Raw genomic sequence first — 20,048 nt, 5'->3', positions numbered from 1 at the left:
ACGTGGCAAAAAGTGAATATAAATTTCTTATATGGACGTTTTTATTTTGGAGAATCTCTTGCAACCCTGTCAGTTCATTCACGCAGCCCCCACCTCAGGGGGTCCCGACCAACACTTTCGGAACCACTGATTTAAACTATTTCATTCAGGTCCATGTGTTAATGCGGCACTGGGGAGCCTCACACAAAATTTATTGGGGAGCTCAAATAGCCTCATCCTCCAGGTTTCGGCACCTATGGTTATAGCCCTGGGACGATGCTTACACACTGTAAATTCACTATAGAGGGGTCCGCCAAAGATCACAACCCAGCAGGAAGGGAGGGAGATTTATAAATTTAAATAACAAAAACGCGATGGTAAAAAAACACTAACAAACACTGACAATAGAGAGATATAGATGGCTTTTTTCTCAGCCAGAGATATCAAGGAAACAGTTATTTTCCGGATATTATGCTGACGTGAGCTCGGAAAGAAAAGTCATCACGTCTCCGCCGGGACTCGAACCCAGGCCCTCTTGCATACCGGGCAAGCATGCTACTATCTACACCATTGGAGACACATGAATCTGCCTTCCAAATTTCACGCACTGTGTCGTGAGGCGCTAGTAGCCTCTCTTAACTTCAGGAAATGGCCCCCGGGTGGGACGGTTTAGAGAGATATAGATGGCTTTTTTCTCAGCCAGAGATATCAAGGAAACAGTTATTTTCCGGATATTATGCTGAGGTGAGCTCGGAAAGAAAAGTCATCACGTCTCCTCCGGGACTCGAACCCAGGCCCTCTTGCATACCGGGCAAGCATGCTACCATCTACACCACTGGAGACACATGAATCTGCCTTCCAAATTTCACGCACTGTGTCGTGAGGCGCTGAAGTAGAGGCATTAGTAGCCTCTCTTAACTACAGGAAATGGCCCCCGGGTGGGACGGTTTAGAGAGATATAGATGGCTTTTTTCTCAGCCAGAGATATCAAGGAAACAGTTATTTTCCGGATATTATGCTGAGGTGAGCTCGGAAAGAAAAGTCATCACGTCTCCGCCGGGACTCGAACCCAGGCCCTCTTGCATACCGGGCAAGCATGCTACCATCTACACCACTGGAGACACATGAATCTGCCTTCCAAATTTCACGCACTGTGTCGTGAGGCGCTGAAGTAGAGGCATTAGTAGCCTCTCTTAACTACAGGAAATGGCCCCCGGGTGGGACGGTTTAGAGAGATATAGATGGCTTTTTTCTCAGCCAGAGATATCAAGGAAACAGTTATTTTCCGGATATTATGCTGAGGTGAGCTCGGAAAGAAAAGTCATCACGTCTCCGCCGGGACTCGAACCCAGGCCCTCTTGCATACCGGGCAAGCATGCTACCATCTACACCACTGGAGACACATGAATCTGCCTTCCAAATTTCACGCACTGTGTCGTGAGGTAAAATAACTATTTCCTTGAAACACTGACAATATCTTGGAAAATGTATCCTCTAGTTTGAAAGCAATGATGCTTACCTTTTCTATAAACGGTGCCTTTGGTGTCAACGATTTTGCTTCAGATGGCACTTTTTCTTATTTCACTACTTGATATTTAAATATATATAACTAATGTAATTCGTTTAAAAACAGCACTAAATTTTCGCATGCTCGCAGCCTCTAACGCTGCCATGCATGAAATGAACTTCTCTCTTTCAAAATGGCGGTCTTCTTTGTTGACACTAGGGGAGAGGAGAAGGAGAAATGAACATCGTTTTCTGACATTATGGTGTGAGAAACATTGGATTATTTCAAGAGACTAATTATGGTATGAATAATTCTCCTTCGAAACGAAAAGCTGGGAAAATAAGAGTAAGACAATTTTAGAGAAAAAAATATGATACAGCAGAATCTTGATAACTCGACATCTTTTATTCACTTGGTTGGCACAATACAAATTTTAATGTAGGGGAAACTCTCTAAGTCGACACATGTTTGGCTTAACTCCGCTTAAGTCAACTATGATTTTTGTCCCTTTACCATGACTGGTTTTTAAAATTGCACACGTGTTACCAGTTATAAGAATTTTGTGACATTTTTCGTGGGTATTTTGACAATCTTTTGTTTCTTTGTTCTCTATAATGGGTCCCTTTTATGCGTTGGGGGTGGGGGGAATGCTTGTGAAGAATGAATGTTTGAAACCTCTTGACTGGCTTATCACTTCAGTGACGTTTATATGAAAGGTCTTTCATTCTTTTCATGGTAAAAAAAAGTGCGGATATTGTCAACATCCAATAGGGATAAAAATCTCATCTCTTGGGAGTTTTGATATTGTCTGTTGTGGAGAATGTTTTTGACGTAACTCAGTTTTAGAAAGTTGTGTTGATTTCTTGGAAAAGGATAAAAGAAAAAGAGCTAAAGCCTATGGTTAGACGCTGAATATATAATTTTGTTTTCATCGTGAGTATCGACGGCCTGAATGCAATGGCTCCACGCAAACTTCATATTTTAACTATAAAATAAAGGTTGAAGTTTTGAAAAAAAACTATAATTAGCGAAAAACTCAGAGTGAACTCGCCAAAGAATACAGAGTTGCATGGAACACCATTTCAACATTTGGTAAAAATGAGGAAAAAATTTTGTCAACACATTTGAATCTTATGAAACAAGCAGAAAACGCATAAGAAATCGGACTTCAGCGATGTAGAAGAAGCAATTCTTTTGTGATTCAAATCTGTTTGATCTCACTCAATCCCATTATCAAGACCAATAATTCAAAAGAAAGCAAAAAATTTCGCAAAAAGTCTCAATCAAGGTGATTTCACTGCAAGCAGTGGATAGTTGACCCGATTCAAAGACTGCCATGGGATTGTTTTTAGGAAATTTTGTGGAGAGAGCGTATCTGCATCTCAAGAAACTGTTGAAAAATTTAATAATGATATTCTCAAACCAATGATAGAAGAGTATAAAGATGCAGATATGCTTAATTGTAATGAGACAGGTGTATGTTTCCGGTTTTTGCCTAACAAAACTCTTGCCTTCAAGGAAGAAAAATGTGAAGGATATAAAAAACACAAAGATCGTTTGACAGTTCTCTTGGCAGCAAACTCTCAGACGGGTCAGAAAAATTAAGACCGATAGTTATTATAAAATCAAAAAAATTGCAGTGCTTTTAAAAATGTTGAAACTCTTCCTGTGGACTATGATGGCAACAAAAAGGCATGGATAAAACATCAGAGATTTTCGAACAATAGTTGATGAAGCTAGATAGAAAATTTGCAAGTGGGAAAAGTTTTATTTATTTCGGATAACTGCACCCCTCATATACAAAAATATACTTTATTATTTTTCATGAGGTAAATTTTTTTTTATATGTTTCGATTCCATTATGAAACAGCCCCGAATCAAAATTAATGAGAATTAGCATTTTATTTAATGGAATTGTTCGAATGTGTATAATTACATATACAAAAGCGATTGGACAAAAATTTAGATTGAAACCCTACTAACTTGATATCTGCTTAAGTTGACATGTTTGTCGATACCTTTGGGGTGTCAAATTACCGAGAGTCTACTGTATTTTGGCATTTATTAAGTAAATTCATTTTAGAATACCATTTAGTATCGGACAAATGAAAATTTCCGACGCTCAATATTCATTCGACGTCCTAACCATACCTAATGATATCATTGTGCTACTGGAGTATTTAATATAATACTAATAAAATACAAATACTTGAATAAAATGCAGTAAATTCCACTTTTATATTGTTCTTGAAATATCTGTCACAGCAGATCATTGTAAGCAGGAAATCTTGATGAGGTGCAACTATCCGACATAAATTTTACATCTACCATGACTTTTTTAATGCACTTTTTTATATTATTTACATACATTATAACATGCATCACTTTTCTCATTTGGCACAAATATTTGGAATGAAAAATACTTTTTTTCTTTGGAATTTCTTTTTAATTTCAATTCCAAACTAATTTAATCAGCATTTTAAATCATTTATTAAAAAATTTACAACATTTTAAATAACAAAAAATTAAATTAATAAAAAATTTAATCATGAACAAAAATATAAATCATTTCATCACTTAAAATTTTTTGGTATCATCTATCACAGTTTATGAAAACTAATTAGCACGCTATTTATACACAGCTCCAATTAGGTGCAAAATAATTCAGCCAACCCGGGATATCATGTGAATTTTCACAATAAAATAAAATAATTTTTCAAAAAAGTTATGCATGTTTCACACGTGAAATTCCTTACCTTGCAGTAGATCACCTTACAGCAAAAAACTGTAGTGCGTCCACCATTTCAAAGAAAACAATCCAACTTGCTCCTACCCATATTCAGAACATATGTTCTGACATGTACTGTCTTAACTGACACCCCCTCAGATGAAGTCACCCCCTCTTTTACAGCCAAATAATAATTTCCCCTTATATAACAAAAGTATGCATTTCATTAAAACCCCTGATTAATGATCACCCCTCTTTTATGGGTGTTTTTTTCCCCCCGCCGATGTCCACAAAAGAGAGGTTTTACTGTAGTTAAGTTTCTCTTTAATGGCCCCAATCATTTTCTTTTCAGTGTCATTTTATCTTAATTCTGGTGGAAAATCAACATGAATATGAAATGGTACAACACATAATAAAGTTGCTCATCAGAAAAAGAAACATTTTGCTTAATTAATTAATGGCTTCACAAAAAATACTATTATAGTTTGATGAACAACATAGCTTTTATAGGAGTTGTCTTACAGCTGTTGAGAAAAGAACTTTACTGCTGAAGAACTTTGTGCCATCTAATCATGTTGCTTTTGAAGATTTACAATGGTTGATTCTTGTTACAACTTTTTTTTTCAAATTATTTGATACATAATTAATATGGAAAGTACTTAATTGCAGTATATTTTCTTGGTTTATTATCTCTGTTGTATGTGTGTGCATGCTTGTGCACTTGCTCTTAGTCATTGGTGTTGTCAACAACTTGGAATTGTTTCCCCTTGTGTAGTAGTATACCTCACAACACTTTTGTGTCTTATAGAAAGTAGCAACAGGAACAGCTTCATTAATACTTTCAGAGGGTCAATTGGTGCAAAATACTTATGTTATTAGGTATTCACAGAAGAATAAAAACTAGTCTGGTGTAAAAAGTATATTAGAGGTGAGATTTCAAGCAAAATATAGAAAAATACTACTGTAGTGATTTTGAAGTCTCTTCAAAAATATTATTATAGAGGGATTTATCATCCAAAAAAATATTGTATTGAAAGAACTGTAAAATTACATTAAAGGTAGAAACAAAAACACACACACGCACACACAGAAACAAGATTTGATGAAGTATCAGTGTAGATAGATTTATTGTAATAATATCTTATAAGTAATATTAATTATTATTGTTATATTAAGTATCATTGTAGTAAGGTTTCACTGACATACACATGTGTACAAATCTATACATGTAAAATAACACCCTGACTGACTGATTCATCATCACTAAGCAGAAACCGCTGAAGCTATGAATATGAAATTTGGTCAGTATTTTTATTTCATTATGTAGAAAATAGCCTGGGACGATTCTTATCATTTTTTGTTTCTTCGCCATAAATTCACTATGAAGGGGCCTGTAAAAAGTTTGGTCTGGGGGGCCCAGCAACCCACACGGGTAAAAGGCTTATATCCCAGGAGGGACAGAGCCTGGGTCATGTCTGGCCTGGGAGCCCTGCTCTGGGATGTGGGAGCCATGATGTAGAGACTCACCACTAAGAAGGGATTTTTCCAAAATTCATCCCCTAAAGGGGGCCCAAAGTTTCTGTGAAAAAACGCTGAAGCTATAAATATGGAGTTTGGTCAGTAGTTTTATTTCATAATGAAGATGCTCACTAAGAAGAGATTTTTCATAATTCAACACCATAGACGGAGATTGACTTGGAAGTCTGGGGGGGCCAAGGTCATTATATTGCTGGGGGGGCATGATGATGATGTCAGTTCGTATATACATATATACATTAGATCAGCCGACTCCACCTTTGACGCTGGGGGTGCATCAAAGGTGCGTGGGGGGCAATGCCCCCCACGCCCTCCCGTATCTCCGCCCATGTTCAACACCTAAAGGAGTCATGGGGGAGTTTCAGATTATGAAATCCGCACGAGTGAAGCCGCGGGTAACAGCTAGTATATATATATATGGAGTATAACTTTGAATTTTTCATAGTTAAAGGTGAATTTATATATTCGCTTACAGGCAGGATACACCCCACTTCACTTATCTTCACAAGAAGGTCATGCTGAAATGTCTACGCTATTGATTGAGCATCAGGCTGATGTAAATTGCAAAGCAAATGTGAGTTAAATAATATTATGTGAATCCAATACTTTTTTTTAAATGAACTTTGCATGTGAGAAAAAAACATTTTTATTTGAAACTTTCCTACAAAATTTTAATAACAGACATTGCAAAATAAGATGCTGATGTTGGATTCTTGTTAACTGTATTAGTATTAGGTGAAGGTATTCTGCAACAGAAAACTTTGCTGGCATTCACCTTTTTTTACATCATAAGAATTTATTTTTTTAAATAGAAAACATTGTTTTATACAAATTATTTTTTCAATTAGAAATGCAAGATCATATTTATATTAGTGTGGTTGATCTGCTTTGGAAATGAAAATGTCTACAAGATGAGATTTTAAAAATCAATCAATGTACTCTTCCCAGTCCTCTCTGTTTGAAATTCAATTGTGTTCTCCCGAAATAGCAAGAACAAAATTACTCATTTTCAAAAGTTAAGTTTATTTTTCATACCTCCATCTTGAATATGTTGCTCCAATATAAGAAAGCACCCCAAGCTTCGTAACTGTACATTTTAGATCAGAGATTTTCTAACTTTTTACATTTGTGATACCCTTGGGAATTTCAAATATCTTGTGGCATACTTGCTCAATGTCAAGGCACTTGAAAGCACCCTTTGAAAACATCTTGCCACAAGTACACCACAACAGGATTTTGATGCAGCTCACTTGGAATAAAACAGCAGTAAATTGTATCGGTGATGATAGACTGAGGTTGAGGACAATTCAAATGAAAGAGGGGAAGAAAGTCCTCTGAAAATTGCTCTACACAAACATTTCCAAAAGTAGGCAAACCCCATGGGAGTGATGGAATGGTTCAGGGGGAGGGGGTAGAAACTATTTGTATAATTTAGGATCCTATAGGCTGTCTCAAGTTGTAAGATGATGAGAAAAAAGAATTCTTAAGAAAGGGGCAACAGGACAAAAAACATTTAGAAAACTCTGCTCTACACAATGGTTTAGAATGCATGCCCAATTACTATGATCATACAGTTTTATTCCTGAAATATATCACTGCACCTCTGACTTATGCCGCTTGAGGTTGCCATGCCACATGGCACATTGTTTGGGAATCACTGTTCTTGACTGAAAATAAAAATTGATTTGCTAGACACATTACTGAGATTTAAGTATTTAGTCAACAGTGTATACTTTTAAGGTATGCTGATTCAGCAAAAATATGCCTAATGCTGCTGAAATATACGTAGTATATATTCTTTTGACATTTTCAGATCATTCAAACAGAACTTGCATATTGAAACATACTTGATGAAGTTCTTGTTTTAACAGAATGGTCTCACACCACTTCACTTATGTGCACAAGAAGACAGAGTTGATGTTGCTTCAGTGTTAGTGAAAAATGGTGCTAAACTTCACTCGCAGACAAATGCAGGTTATACTCCTCTTCACATTGCAAGCCATTTTGGCCATATCAATATGATTCGTTTCCTACTACAAAACAATGCAGATGTTCATGCCATAACTGAGGTATTTTTGTTTATATTAATTGTGTAGTTTGAACTTTTTCTATTTAATATGAAACATGTACAATCCATATTTTGAAATTCAAGTAGCAATTTTTTGCATCATATTAAAATTGGCTGTTTTCTTTTTCTGTACATGTTTTTTTTCTATACAATAATAATAAATACCATTTTTTTTCACTCATTTTTCTAGCATGGATATACACCTCTTCACCAAGCTTCTCAACAGGGGCATGTATCAGTGGTGAACCTTCTATTAGAGCATAATGCATCACCAAATGTTGCTACATTGGTGTGTATATTTTTGTTTGCATATATGAATTAAAGTTTTTACTAATTAATTGATTTTTAAAAAAATTATCGAAAAAAATTCATAATTTTGTTTCAGCTGGGGCATGCTCCTCTCTCAATAGCACAGAGATTAGGATACATATCAGTGGTAGAAACGTTGAAAACTGTGACAGAAACAGCAGTGACAACTTCAAAAAATATTGAAGAAAAATATGAAGTGGTTTCACCTGAGATGATGCAAGAAACATTTCTTACTGATTCAGAAGATGAAGGAGGTATTTTTGTTACCAATTTTGACATGAAATAATGTTTTTATAAACTTGGAAAAGAAATAGACTATGTTGATTTCCCCCTTATGCTAGGCAATATAAAGTGTTCTTTATTTGAAGAATGTGTGGGAGGGATCGGATATTTATATTCTTCCATTGTCAGATAGCCAAGGGCTGCAGAACTTCTCACTGTTCGAGGGACCATTTAATGGTCGGCTGCAATGTTGCTGGCTGACCAGGGGCACCACTCTGGTATGTAAGCCGCAACAGTGAAATGACACACAAAAACTTACAGATTTGTCTTTGCGTAAAGTAAAATGGTGAAATACAAGAAATCTAGTCATTAAACTTTTACCCTGGGCTCAACTTATTTACAAAACTGGTACATATCTGTTGTTTATCTGGTTGGGTTCTTAGCTAGATGCAATGCATAAAAAACTATTTTCTTCTGCAAATTATTCAAAATCCAATACATTCTTATTTCGAATTTCACAGACAAAACATTTTGTTTTTCAAATTTTTCTGCAATCATTATTTTTTTACCTCTGATTTGATACTCCCTGTGGCCGCATGAATTGAATAGACACACAAGGAATCGATTCATGTACCGGTAGACTTTGAGAAGAATTTTTATTGAGATAGAAAGCATGTAAAAAGCCAGTTGCATGGATAATATTGACCATTCGGAATTGGTAAACATGATGGTACCAAGATAAGATGAACTAGCTTTGCATGGACCAGGTAGACCAGAGTTGCACAATACATGTATTCTTATTATGTGAGTTACCTTCTTTCAACAGAATATCAGTATTTTGGTTTGAAAAAGTGCCAGTCTGCTTAAACAGTGAAATGTCAACAACATGCCATGTAGAAATTAAGAGAGGAATGCATCTCTGTTTTTGGCACAAATAATCACTATTTACAGGTATGGAACTCACTTGGTCAATAGCACAATATGAATGGCATCATCAAATATGACACATTTTTGCCCTTTGGATTTGTCAGGATCTGCATAGAAGTTGGTTTCGAGGAGGTTTCAAGGTATCATTGTGAGTTGGCATTTACTTCGAAAAAATTTCATCACAATGAGCTGCACGCATAGCTATAAATACGCATTCAGCTACAAATACATATGCTATCAACAGAAAACTTCCCCGATGAAGTGGCGAAAGAAATGGGAGGAAAATGCCTCCTACAAACTTTAAGAGCAATATATGTTTTCAAGAGGCAGTATGCTGAGAATACAGTAAAATAACTTTCTTCACTAGAAGTAATGAATGTAAATAGTCTGTTACAGGGTTATTTGGTTTAAATCTTGGTTTTAACCAAGTGGTTTTTTTCAAAAAATCAAATAAAAGTGGCCTAAATATCATTTTTTTCCTTGAAAAATATCATATTGGTTTATTATGAGCCAAAATTTTTCATTTTTACCACATTTTATATTCTTGGGGTACATTCTGATGGTATATCTTTAAATGGCATAAGATTGTATAAGTGGTTTTTTTTCAAAAATACAATAAAAATATTGGATATTTTTTGTGTCTAATATAACTTATAGTTTTTTGAATAATTTGCTTGACACATTGAAGTAACTTTTTTTGCTTTATATATAAATTTTCTACCATTCTTTATCAAAATATTACCATTTAATGTATACAGGTGAAGATGCTATGCTTGGAGACCAGTCATACAGGTATTTAACAGCAGATGAAATGAAATCACTTGGAGATGATTCTTTGCCTATTGATGTCACAAGAGATGAAAAACAACATGAAGCTTTACATGTTTCCAAAACCACAGCAGGTTTGAGAAATTTTATTGAATAGAAGCTTTTATACTCCGTGTCAGTGTACATATAAATGCATGTATGGCTCAATCCAAGTATTTCACACATTTTGTATCACCATTTATTTTTAGTTCATCCCACTTAAATTCTATTTATTTTTGAGACCCTATATATATATAAATTTTTTTTTTCTTCTTCTGAATTCCAGGTGTTGACCATTAATAATTTTTGTCACACCACAGTCATTTTCTGCACATGATGACTAATTAGACCAGGACATATAATTTATTGCATATTCCAATTGGTGGCGTTCAACATTTTGCCTTTTTATAAAAAGCACACCAACCTCTCAGTGTGAACCCCTCAATGTGAGACTTCCTGCTGTAGCAATTATTTTCTGTGGTCATGTTGTTGTTGTTTCTGTTGTACTCCCATGTCTAGAAAGTTTCTGACAAGAATGAATTGGGTATATTCCAGGCGTTTGAATAATAAATTTTTTCACAGCCATTTAACAACAATGCTTAGCTGATCTAGTTTGCAGATAACTACCTTTAACCTACCGGATTGATTTTTAAAATTTAACAAATATTACAAGCTTAAAGGTATCAAGGATTTTTCTATTATTTGACTTTATATACAGCAAAAATCTGTCTAAGACAGATATAGATGTATGAGATGGAAACCTGTCTTGAATAAATCAAAAACATAGCCCATCGATGATTATTACTTTTATGTGCACCTTCTGTCTAAAATGTAATATTATTTTGGTCTCTTGATGTTCCATTTCACACAGGTTCCACTTTATAAAGAATTATTGCATTGTTGCACATAAAATATTGGATTTAGTAGTGCAACAGTAACTTAATGTAAACTGACTTTTATCAATCAAACCTATCACCATCAAGAGCAATGCATCTTTTTCACCAAGATACGTGCCTGCTTCATGGAAATCTAACATCCTAAAAACTTATCAAAGGCATTTTTTATGTCTGTGTCATTGTTGAATCTTTTGTCTTTGGCAATATTTTGATATCCTGCCATGAAGCTTGAGCAGTTTAGTCACATCATATGTTTACAAAAAAATTGCATGTGCTGAGTTTGATGCATGTCAGAACCATTTTTTTTGTTCTCAACTTTTTTCCTATTTTTTAACCCTATAGACGCTCAAGGCACAGAGATATTGGCTTCCCCTGTTTGCCTTAAAATGGTCAAGGTGCTGATACTCCTCTACTGTGAAGCTCATTTAAAGTTTTTCATTCGACGCAAATTAAGCAAAAATCCTAGCTAAACTGAAGATATGATAAACTGTGAATATGTTGAAGATGAAAACTCAGATAAGCGCGCCATAGATTAAAAATAAAATCCCAAAACTTGCATGTATCTGTCAGTTTTGCAAAATGGTCACAGTTTCACACCCAATATCCTATGTTATTGCCAGTCATAGAGAAATTTTTTAATGTTATGTTAGTTATTGGCAATATACAGTCTAGCCCGTTTATGCCAAATAATGCTTAGGTATTCTGCCGAATATCTGTGCAAATCTAAGTACATTAAACAAATTTTAAAAAATTATATTGGAATTTTTCCTATAAATTAAAAATTTATTGACTATATTTTATTGTGTAGTGTATATCCCTTTCCCTGAAAGAGGTTATGTCAGAGTGAATTTCTAGGACAGGAAAAACATGAAACGTAAATTAGAATCTTACTTCAATAAGGTGGAAGTGAGCATTAATTACACAAGTTCATTAACTGAAGGATGTACCTAGACAAGATCAGGGCTGGACAAATAGAAAATCTGCATTGGCACCTAAAACTGAAATATATTTCTAAATTGGAATGACACAAAATTTTCTGATTTCATTATGATGATCATATCATTTCATTCATTATTTTCATTTTCTGATTTATTTTCACATGAGAAAAGTGAAAGAAAACATTATTTAGAGCCATTTTTCTTGAGCAAAATACCATGCTTTGCTCTTAAGAAATGGGGCTGGTGCCTAAATATTTTTTTTTGAATTGCCAAGCCCTGGACAAGATATGTATTGATCCACTGAAAAATGCAAAAATCATCTAAAGAAGAAAAATAAGAAAATAAGTCATAATTTTTATGATGCATTTGAGAGTAAATATTAGTTGGCATTTTCTTAATTAGATGCAAAATTGGTTACAAGTGTTGAAAAAAAAATTAATTTTGAAAGTAATATTAAAATAATATAGTATATCATCGTTAAATTTGATTGTCAGTATCATGGCAATAAAAATCTTTCAATTACCAGTTTTTAATATTTATTTAGGTGATAAATTGCATAATTAAAATTCAATATCAATCATTTGAAACTACCTATAATTTTATTTTTAATTAAAATCAATTTTATTTATAATTATGATGAATTTTAAGAAAATTGTTATTCTCCACCAAAACTCATTAGCCGAATATTTACTCAGTACTCGTTTATTTGGCCAAATCAATATTTGCCCCATCACTACTAATGATTATGATGAAATAAAATACACTGTCCATAAATTTTTTTTTTTTAATCCAAGTCTGGATAGCTTTTAGATTCATCCCATTATAATTCATGACTCCCATGGGTAAGCTATTCTATATTCATAACCCTGTTGGAAAAAAATTCCCAGCAACACACCACAACCTGGAGTTGATCCTTACTAACTGATGCTGGTGTCCCAGTAATCACAGTGTATAAAAATAAATCATCCTATCCATCCTGTTTGAAAAATTTTAAAAACTTCAATCTTTTTCTCTCAATGTAAACATATTCAACAAATCAGGTTTCTCTTCATAGTTCAGGCTCTTGTTCAACAAGAGCATGTGTGAATCTTCTCTGCACCCCGTCAATCAAGTCTATGTCCTTCTGTAGATATGGTCTCCGAAACCTTATGGCATATTCTAGTCCAGGAGGAACTAAGCCTTTAAAAGTGAAAGGATCATTTTAAGAGAACAGCACAACACTTTCTTAAGAATGAAACTGGGCATTCTGTTCATTTTTTTACCACAGTGGAACAATGTTCAGAAAACCTAAGCAGCTCATCATTGAGAATTCCCAAATCAGTGACCCTATTAGCATCAGGAATGGTAATACTATTCAACTCATAAATGAAACAGGAGGTGTTTGAACCATAGTGAAAAACCATGCAGTTATCAACACTGAAGGTCATTCTCCATTCATTTTCCCATGCTGTAGTCCTATTTAAGTTGGTCTGGAGCAACTCCCTATTGCTTTGGTTCCCAATTATCCCCATTAGCTTTACGTCATCTCAAATTTACTAGCAATCCCATTGATACACTGATCGAGTTTATCAACAAAACGTGATAAAAACAATAGCCCAAGGACACTTCCTTGAGGGACTCCACTTTTGACACCTGCCCAGTAAGAAAAATCCAGTTGATCATGAGTTGCTGTGATCTATCTTGCAACCATGATTTGAATCAGTTCATCAAGTTTCCCGCAATGCACATCTCATGTAAAATGCTTCAAGGATTTACCATGCTGGGCCTGAACTTCTGGAAATCAAGATATATAACTTCAATATTTTTCTCTTTGCCCAAAGACTTAAGGCTCCTTTACACGCATACACTTTTGCGCGTGTGATAGCTGTAAAAAACTTCGGAACGGCCTTCAAGAGTGTGCGTGTAAAGGCGAAAAAAGTGTGAGGTTAGGAGTACGCGCTAGAACTGGTCATTCCAGAATTCAATCGCGAACTCAAAATCTTACGTCTAAACGCAAATCCACCCTACAGGCGAAAACGGGGCGAATCCCTCGTTTCCTGCGTTGTCTTCCTTCAATATCATTCTAAAAAAAGAGATGTATACAATATAAATAATTTTTTTCAGCAATAATATTAATTGCAATTTTTTTTAGTCTTTTTGACGATTTTTTTTTCCTTTTTCCAATGAATTTTTTTTAAAGAAATGAATTAGTTTCAAGTGCCGTAATTACATTTATTAGATTATTGCAATAATTTTCGAACCCATTCTCTTAACCCATGTACCAATGACCAATTCTCTTAACCCATAAGTTCTATTTTTTCTTTTTAAAGAAAATAATTGCTGTTTTAATAGAAAATAAATATTTTAAGAAAGATCAGTTTCAAAATTTGAAGTTAACAATAGAAGTATATGCATAAATCCATAATTAATGCAAAATAATGCAAGAATTGATGAAAGAAATTATTCCAAAATTAATAAAAATCCAGAAGTGAAAAAGTAATAATTTCAGAATAGATGAAAGCCTTTCAATAATTTGGGGCCCTTTTTTTGATTTGGCACTCGTTCCATTTCCGTTCACTCACCCGTTAAGACGCCTACCACTGGCTGCAGAAATTTCGAAAAAAAAACCATTTCATTATTTAAAAATTTATTCAATAAGCATATTTTTAAAATTGGAAATAGATTTTGGGAAAGTCGCTGCTAAGCTGTTTTTTAAGTCGCTGCTAAAAAGGTTAAGAACATCTGATTCAAATTTGATAGTATAAATTTGACTTCAACATACTAGAAAAAAAACTTTAAAAAGGATTTAGGGTTGTGGAAAAAACTTCCATTATCTGAATGTCTGAAGGTTTAAAAAGAAGTACCCTATTCATTAGATCCAACCAACTCTGCATTCATAGCAGGTGTTCAGTGGACAATGTGCTGTATTTTTTCATGATACGATCACAAAAGATGTCTAAGGTCAAGTGATGTTCAAAATACCAACTGAAAGGAATGTTTCATGTTATAAGATTATCGCCAATTTAATTTAAAACGAAAAACCATTAAATATCATGAATGATATCCAACTAAAAACGTATTGCTATTCGCACTTTTAATTTTATTGCTGTCATAGCATGACACACAACGGAATGTTTTACACGGGTAAGAATACGTGTATAGAGTTGTAAAAATTAAAAAAAAAATTATGCTTCAATTTATTTGTTATTTTTTATATTGTTATTATGCTCGACAACATTAAACTGAAATGATTTTTTGAGGACATGAATACAACCGAGAGAAACTTTATCAAAAATTTCTTAAAAATATCTGAAATAAAGCCATACAAAATAACACCATAATTTCAAAAAGTGAAGTGAAACCTCGATATAACAATACTCAGTGGACCAAGAAAAAATATTGTTGTAGAGGGATTATCGTTATATCGGGAGGCAGCAGTTTAACATCAGAATATAGACATTTCCAAAAAAGATTTGAAGATATATCGTTGTAGAAGGATTTATCGTTATATCGAGTTGTAGCGAGGTTTCAATGTAATAATTTTGTAATGCTTTTTATCTATTTTTCTGGCTGTTAGTATTAAAAAAACCATCGGCTACACACTGAGTCAATAATTGATGGAAGAAAAAAATCTGATTTTTTCTTTTTTCGGTAAAGTATATTATTAAGTATATAAACAATTAAATTCAGAAAATGTAGTTAAGAGCGAATTACAGCAATTAAAGTCAAAAGAACAAATGAAAGTCAAATCGAAGCAATAAAAATTTGAAATTAACGATTACAGAAATTTTATTTATCAATTTCTTATCAATTGCATAAAAAATTAACATAAATTTGTAACCGTAATTTCAATTAATAATTATTGAAATTATTTTTAAAAACGAATAATCCACATACTAATAATAAGCTTTTGAAATCTATATTTTTCCCACACAAACCTCAGCCGAATTCGATCTGCCAACAGAGAAATAACTTCGGCCAGGAACGTGGAGTGTTGTGCTTCCCCAAAAGTCCACACGCCACGCAAAAGAGTATGAATTTTGCCACACACTTCCCTTTACACACACAATTCTGAATGGGGCCTTCTTTCGTACAGGAGAGAGTGTGCGCAAGAATGTGTCTCGTTCCTAACCGCCCTCCAATTCTTCGCGCAAGAACGTCCCGCTCCAGGCGTGCAGGGATGATTGTACGTGTAAAGGGGCCTTTAATAGTCACATGATCATAGAAAGAAAGAAGATTGGTTACACAACTTTCCCTTCCTGAACTCATGCTAGTTTTCTGCCAATACATTATTCTCTTCCATCCACTTCGCCAGTTGCCTTTTGATAATAATTTTCAAAACTTTTGAGATAAAGCTCATCGAACTCAATATAGGATTAGTGGACCTGGTTTCTCTACTACCTTTTTGAATATTGAAAGCACATTAGCAAGCTTCCAATCCTGTGAGATGATACCCTCAGAGCAACAATATTTGTGTAAATCTATCCAACTGGCACCAAGAGTTCATTAGCACATTCGCTCAAGACACTGGAAAAAAAAATCATCTGTTAATGGCGCTTTGTTAGTGCATACATTTTTTTTCAGAGTTTTAGGACTTCCACTTGAATATTGTTGAGAACTTTATCACCCCGTGGTATACCTGTACTTTGGATATCACTTTTTCCATTGAGAACTGATGGGTAAAAACTCATTGAATGCACTACACATGCTTTCATTGCTCCATATCCTAGAACTTTCAATCAAAAGAGGGCCAAACACACCAACTTAGATTCAACTCTCTTTTTTACTATTCCTTTTCACTTTCTTGAATGCCCTTCTTTTTTCAGCAAATGATGGCAGATCACTTCTTCCACTTTTGTACTCTCTGAATGATGGGCATTCACAAGAAAAGGATAACTTATGACACTTTTAGTTTTCAAGCTCAACCCATTCAGTTTCAATATCATTACTCTGTAGGTTACACTTTCTAGCCTGCAAACATGATTTCACTTAAATCCAGACCTCATCTCCTTTCCTACCAGATCTATTTCTGAAAAAGTATTTTATTCGGATATGTGTAAGAAGGATTTATCCCCATCATTTGCCCGAGATTCTGTTATTGCTATAAGATCTGGGCCTTCCACAGCTATCATATTTTCTAAAAAGTCTTTCTTATTACCCAAGCTTCTGGCATTTATCGGAATGCGTTACATTTTCTCTGAGTCAATAGAGAAGCTATGCCTGATATATCCAATATAACAAAGTTTTTTACTAGAATGAAATTTTTATAGGATTAACTTCCATAAAATCAGAAATTCTCTTTCAAAAACTAAATCTGAATGGAAAGTATTACTATACTATTCTGAGAAAGGCTATGTGTGTGTCAAGTAAGTGCCATCTGTGGCTGGATGATAACCTCTAGCTATAGATAGTACTAATTCTGTCAATTCTCAGAACTTCTCAAATAAAGAGAGGTTGGCATAATCACAGCTTAATTTGTTTATATCAGTGTTTCTCTGTGTAAGTAAACCTTCAGGACCAATAAAATGTCTGGAACAGTTAGATGGATAACACAGCAATGGTTCTTTCAGTTTCTGTTACCCACAGCTCCCTTCCTTCACTCAACATTTATCTGCAGCTCCTCAGAAAAGTAGTCTAACAAAGAATCCCTTCAAAGCATTCAACAGGAAACATACTATTATTGACAGATTGCCTCTGACATATGTTGGTGAGGCCCACTTTGATGACTACTGACTTACAGTGTCAGTACTTACTTACATGGGTCTAATGGTCTATTCAAACCTATGTGAATATCGTTAATATTTAAGACAAGAATAATTTTCATTCAATTGTAATTAAATTTTCAAGTTACCTGAGGACCACCTCTAGTCTGCACATCATAGATTGAGAAAGGCTGCTTGAAGTGGATTCGTCTCATTAAACTTGAATAGTTGTTATGAATCACACAGTTATAAAGATTATAGGATATTGCAAATGTTTTTCATGTTCACTTACTACACATGATGTTCATTTGCAGTGACTTTAGGGAAATAGTCTTTTTTAAGAACTAGATATTGCTCTCACAAAGAAGTTAAACTTTATGAAGCCATAGGAAAGTACCATAATAAAGTGTTACCCTATTAGTACAGCCATATTAAAAAGGAAAAATACTGGTGTTTTCTCCTAACTTTTGGTCCCAATTAACTAATATAGGGTGGACAAAAAGTCTGCAGAAACTTTAAAAATGAACAAAAACTGGAAAAATAACCAAAATAAAAAACGGTTTGCAGGGTTAGCATCGCTAGGTCACAGAAATTTTTTTTAAGATAGGAAAAAAAACAAAAACATCTAATAGGTGGCGCTGGTACGAGCGACTTTGGTGGAAGTATGCAAATGAGACGGTTATAAGAACTTCTACTCCTAATCCACAACCAGTTCATCATTGTAAACCATGTATGTGGACCTGCAGCACTCTGCCATTGCTGGATTTTTGACTCACATGCAATGTGTTATCCCCTGTGGTGATGGTCATGCGGAACACGTACTGCTGTAATAAACGATTTGGAGGCATTCTGTTCGTTATTTGAGTATCTTTGCTTTGACTTTTGTACGTCAACGCCACGTATCGGCTGTCTTTTGTTATTTTTTTCCAGTCTTAAAAAAAATTCTGTGACCTAGCAATGCTAACCCTGCAAATCGTTTTTTATTTCGATTATTTTTCCAGTTTTTATGAATTTTTTAAGTTTCTGCTGACTTTTTGCCCATCCTGTATTTACATATATTTGTATGCAGAAGTGTAACCTGGCTTACAGGAATTTGACGTATGCTGTTATTGTTGGTCCTACTGATCACATAACTTTGTGGTATTTTGTACTCAACTCTCAGTTTATTACTTCAATAAAGATACCCTAGGTTAGATTACAGAAAGAAAAAGATTGTAACAGTGCGATGACTAAGAATTTTAATAACCTAAATATTTTAAGTCAATTGTTCATCAGTATTTTTTCTCGTATTGGACCTACAATTATTATTACTTTATGAACTAGTGATGTATTTCAGAAATTTTATCCCTAATACAGTCTAATTCTGTTATAATGAACTCCAAGAGACCGGATAAATCACTTCGTTATAAAGGAATTTCAGGTTGTTTGCATTGTTCCTATGTAAACTTATTTGAAGGATTAGAAAAGTTCGTTATAACGAGATTTTCGCTATAACGGTATTCGTTAAAACGGGATTCGACTGTAATCAATAAATTTCATCTATAATCACTATTTTCTTTTACGTATTTCTGTTTCATCTATTAATTTTTTTTAAAAATCTTGATTTTTTTTATTAGCACCAATGGTTGAAGAGGATAAGCTGTCACCTCAACATATAATCTCTAATGAAGTTGGTTTTAGTGAAAAATTTTCACCTGATAACATTGATATTTCTCATGTACCAATTCATGCTGGGTGAGCTTTGAAATAAACATTTCTTTTCATCTTTTTTTTCGAATGCAATTATTGCCTGTGGATTTTTATTTGGCTTGTTATTGTTTAGCTGTTTCTATTGCAACTATGATAAATGGTTTTTAACATTTTAACTATAAGTTATGCATCTCCCAAAAAAGTTCTGTTCCTAAGTTGCTTGAATTAAGTCATTTTCAATTTGTTAGTGTTAATGGCATTGTTTTATTTTATATTTTATTTTATAATATTTTGTTTTTTATAAACACATTCACTTCAAGCTCCTCATTTGCTCATATCTTCTACCTTTGACAAAATTTGAATAATAAATTTTCTGTTTGATAATTAAGAAAAATTGAGTATTTCATTTTGTACCTTAAAATTTGCTATTCAGATTTCAGTTTTTTTCATTGGTTACTTTCAACATAGTTTTTATAATCAATTGTGATTTTTTTCTAAAGATATCATTCATAGGCAGAGATAGACTTCAAAGGATGGGGAGGGGGCTCGATGATGATGATGTTCATTTATATGCATATACGTTTGATCAGTCGACTCAGTCATTGAATATGACCATGAAACCATTACTTTATTAGATATAATCCTGTTATTTTTCCCAATCATGAATAAAGGCTTTAACTATCGTGCAAATTCAAACATATAACAGAAAATTGTTTTCATTATTTATAGTGTAAAATTTCTTTTTAAGGTTATGACTAACA

The 20,048-nt window shown here is 33.9% G+C and overlaps 1 protein-coding gene across 21 annotated transcripts in view; it reads left to right on the top strand.

Annotated features, from left to right (window-relative positions):
* LOC149080678 (uncharacterized) overlaps window positions 1-20,048 on the top strand; it is a 312,101-nt gene that overhangs the window by 136,976 nt on the left and 155,077 nt on the right. For 19 of the 21 annotated variants that reach the window (XM_089239891.1, XM_089239884.1, XM_089239883.1 and 16 more), the window contains exons 15-20: window positions 6,226-6,324; window positions 7,622-7,819; window positions 8,009-8,107; window positions 8,204-8,381; window positions 10,035-10,178; window positions 19,215-19,332. In XM_089239891.1, the coding sequence (XP_089096017.1) occupies window positions 6,226-6,324; window positions 7,622-7,819; window positions 8,009-8,107; window positions 8,204-8,381; window positions 10,035-10,178; window positions 19,215-19,332 (836 nt within the window). Of the gene's footprint in view, window positions 1-1,673; window positions 1,788-2,218; window positions 3,316-6,225; window positions 6,325-7,621; window positions 7,820-8,008; window positions 8,108-8,203; window positions 8,382-10,034; window positions 10,179-19,214; window positions 19,333-20,048 lie in introns of those variants that run through there. The other 2 variants (XM_089239889.1, XM_089239890.1) reach the window with 2 other exon arrangements.

Source organism: Pholcus phalangioides, unplaced genomic scaffold, assembly GCF_987345545.1.
Source record: "Pholcus phalangioides strain wild (caught in Gottingen) unplaced genomic scaffold, Ppha-v1.0 ptg000011l_1, whole genome shotgun sequence".
Taxonomy (NCBI): Eukaryota; Metazoa; Arthropoda; class Arachnida; order Araneae; family Pholcidae; genus Pholcus; species Pholcus phalangioides.
The sequence above is the reverse complement of the archived record's forward strand: the minus strand, read 5'-3'. Positions and strand labels throughout refer to the sequence as shown.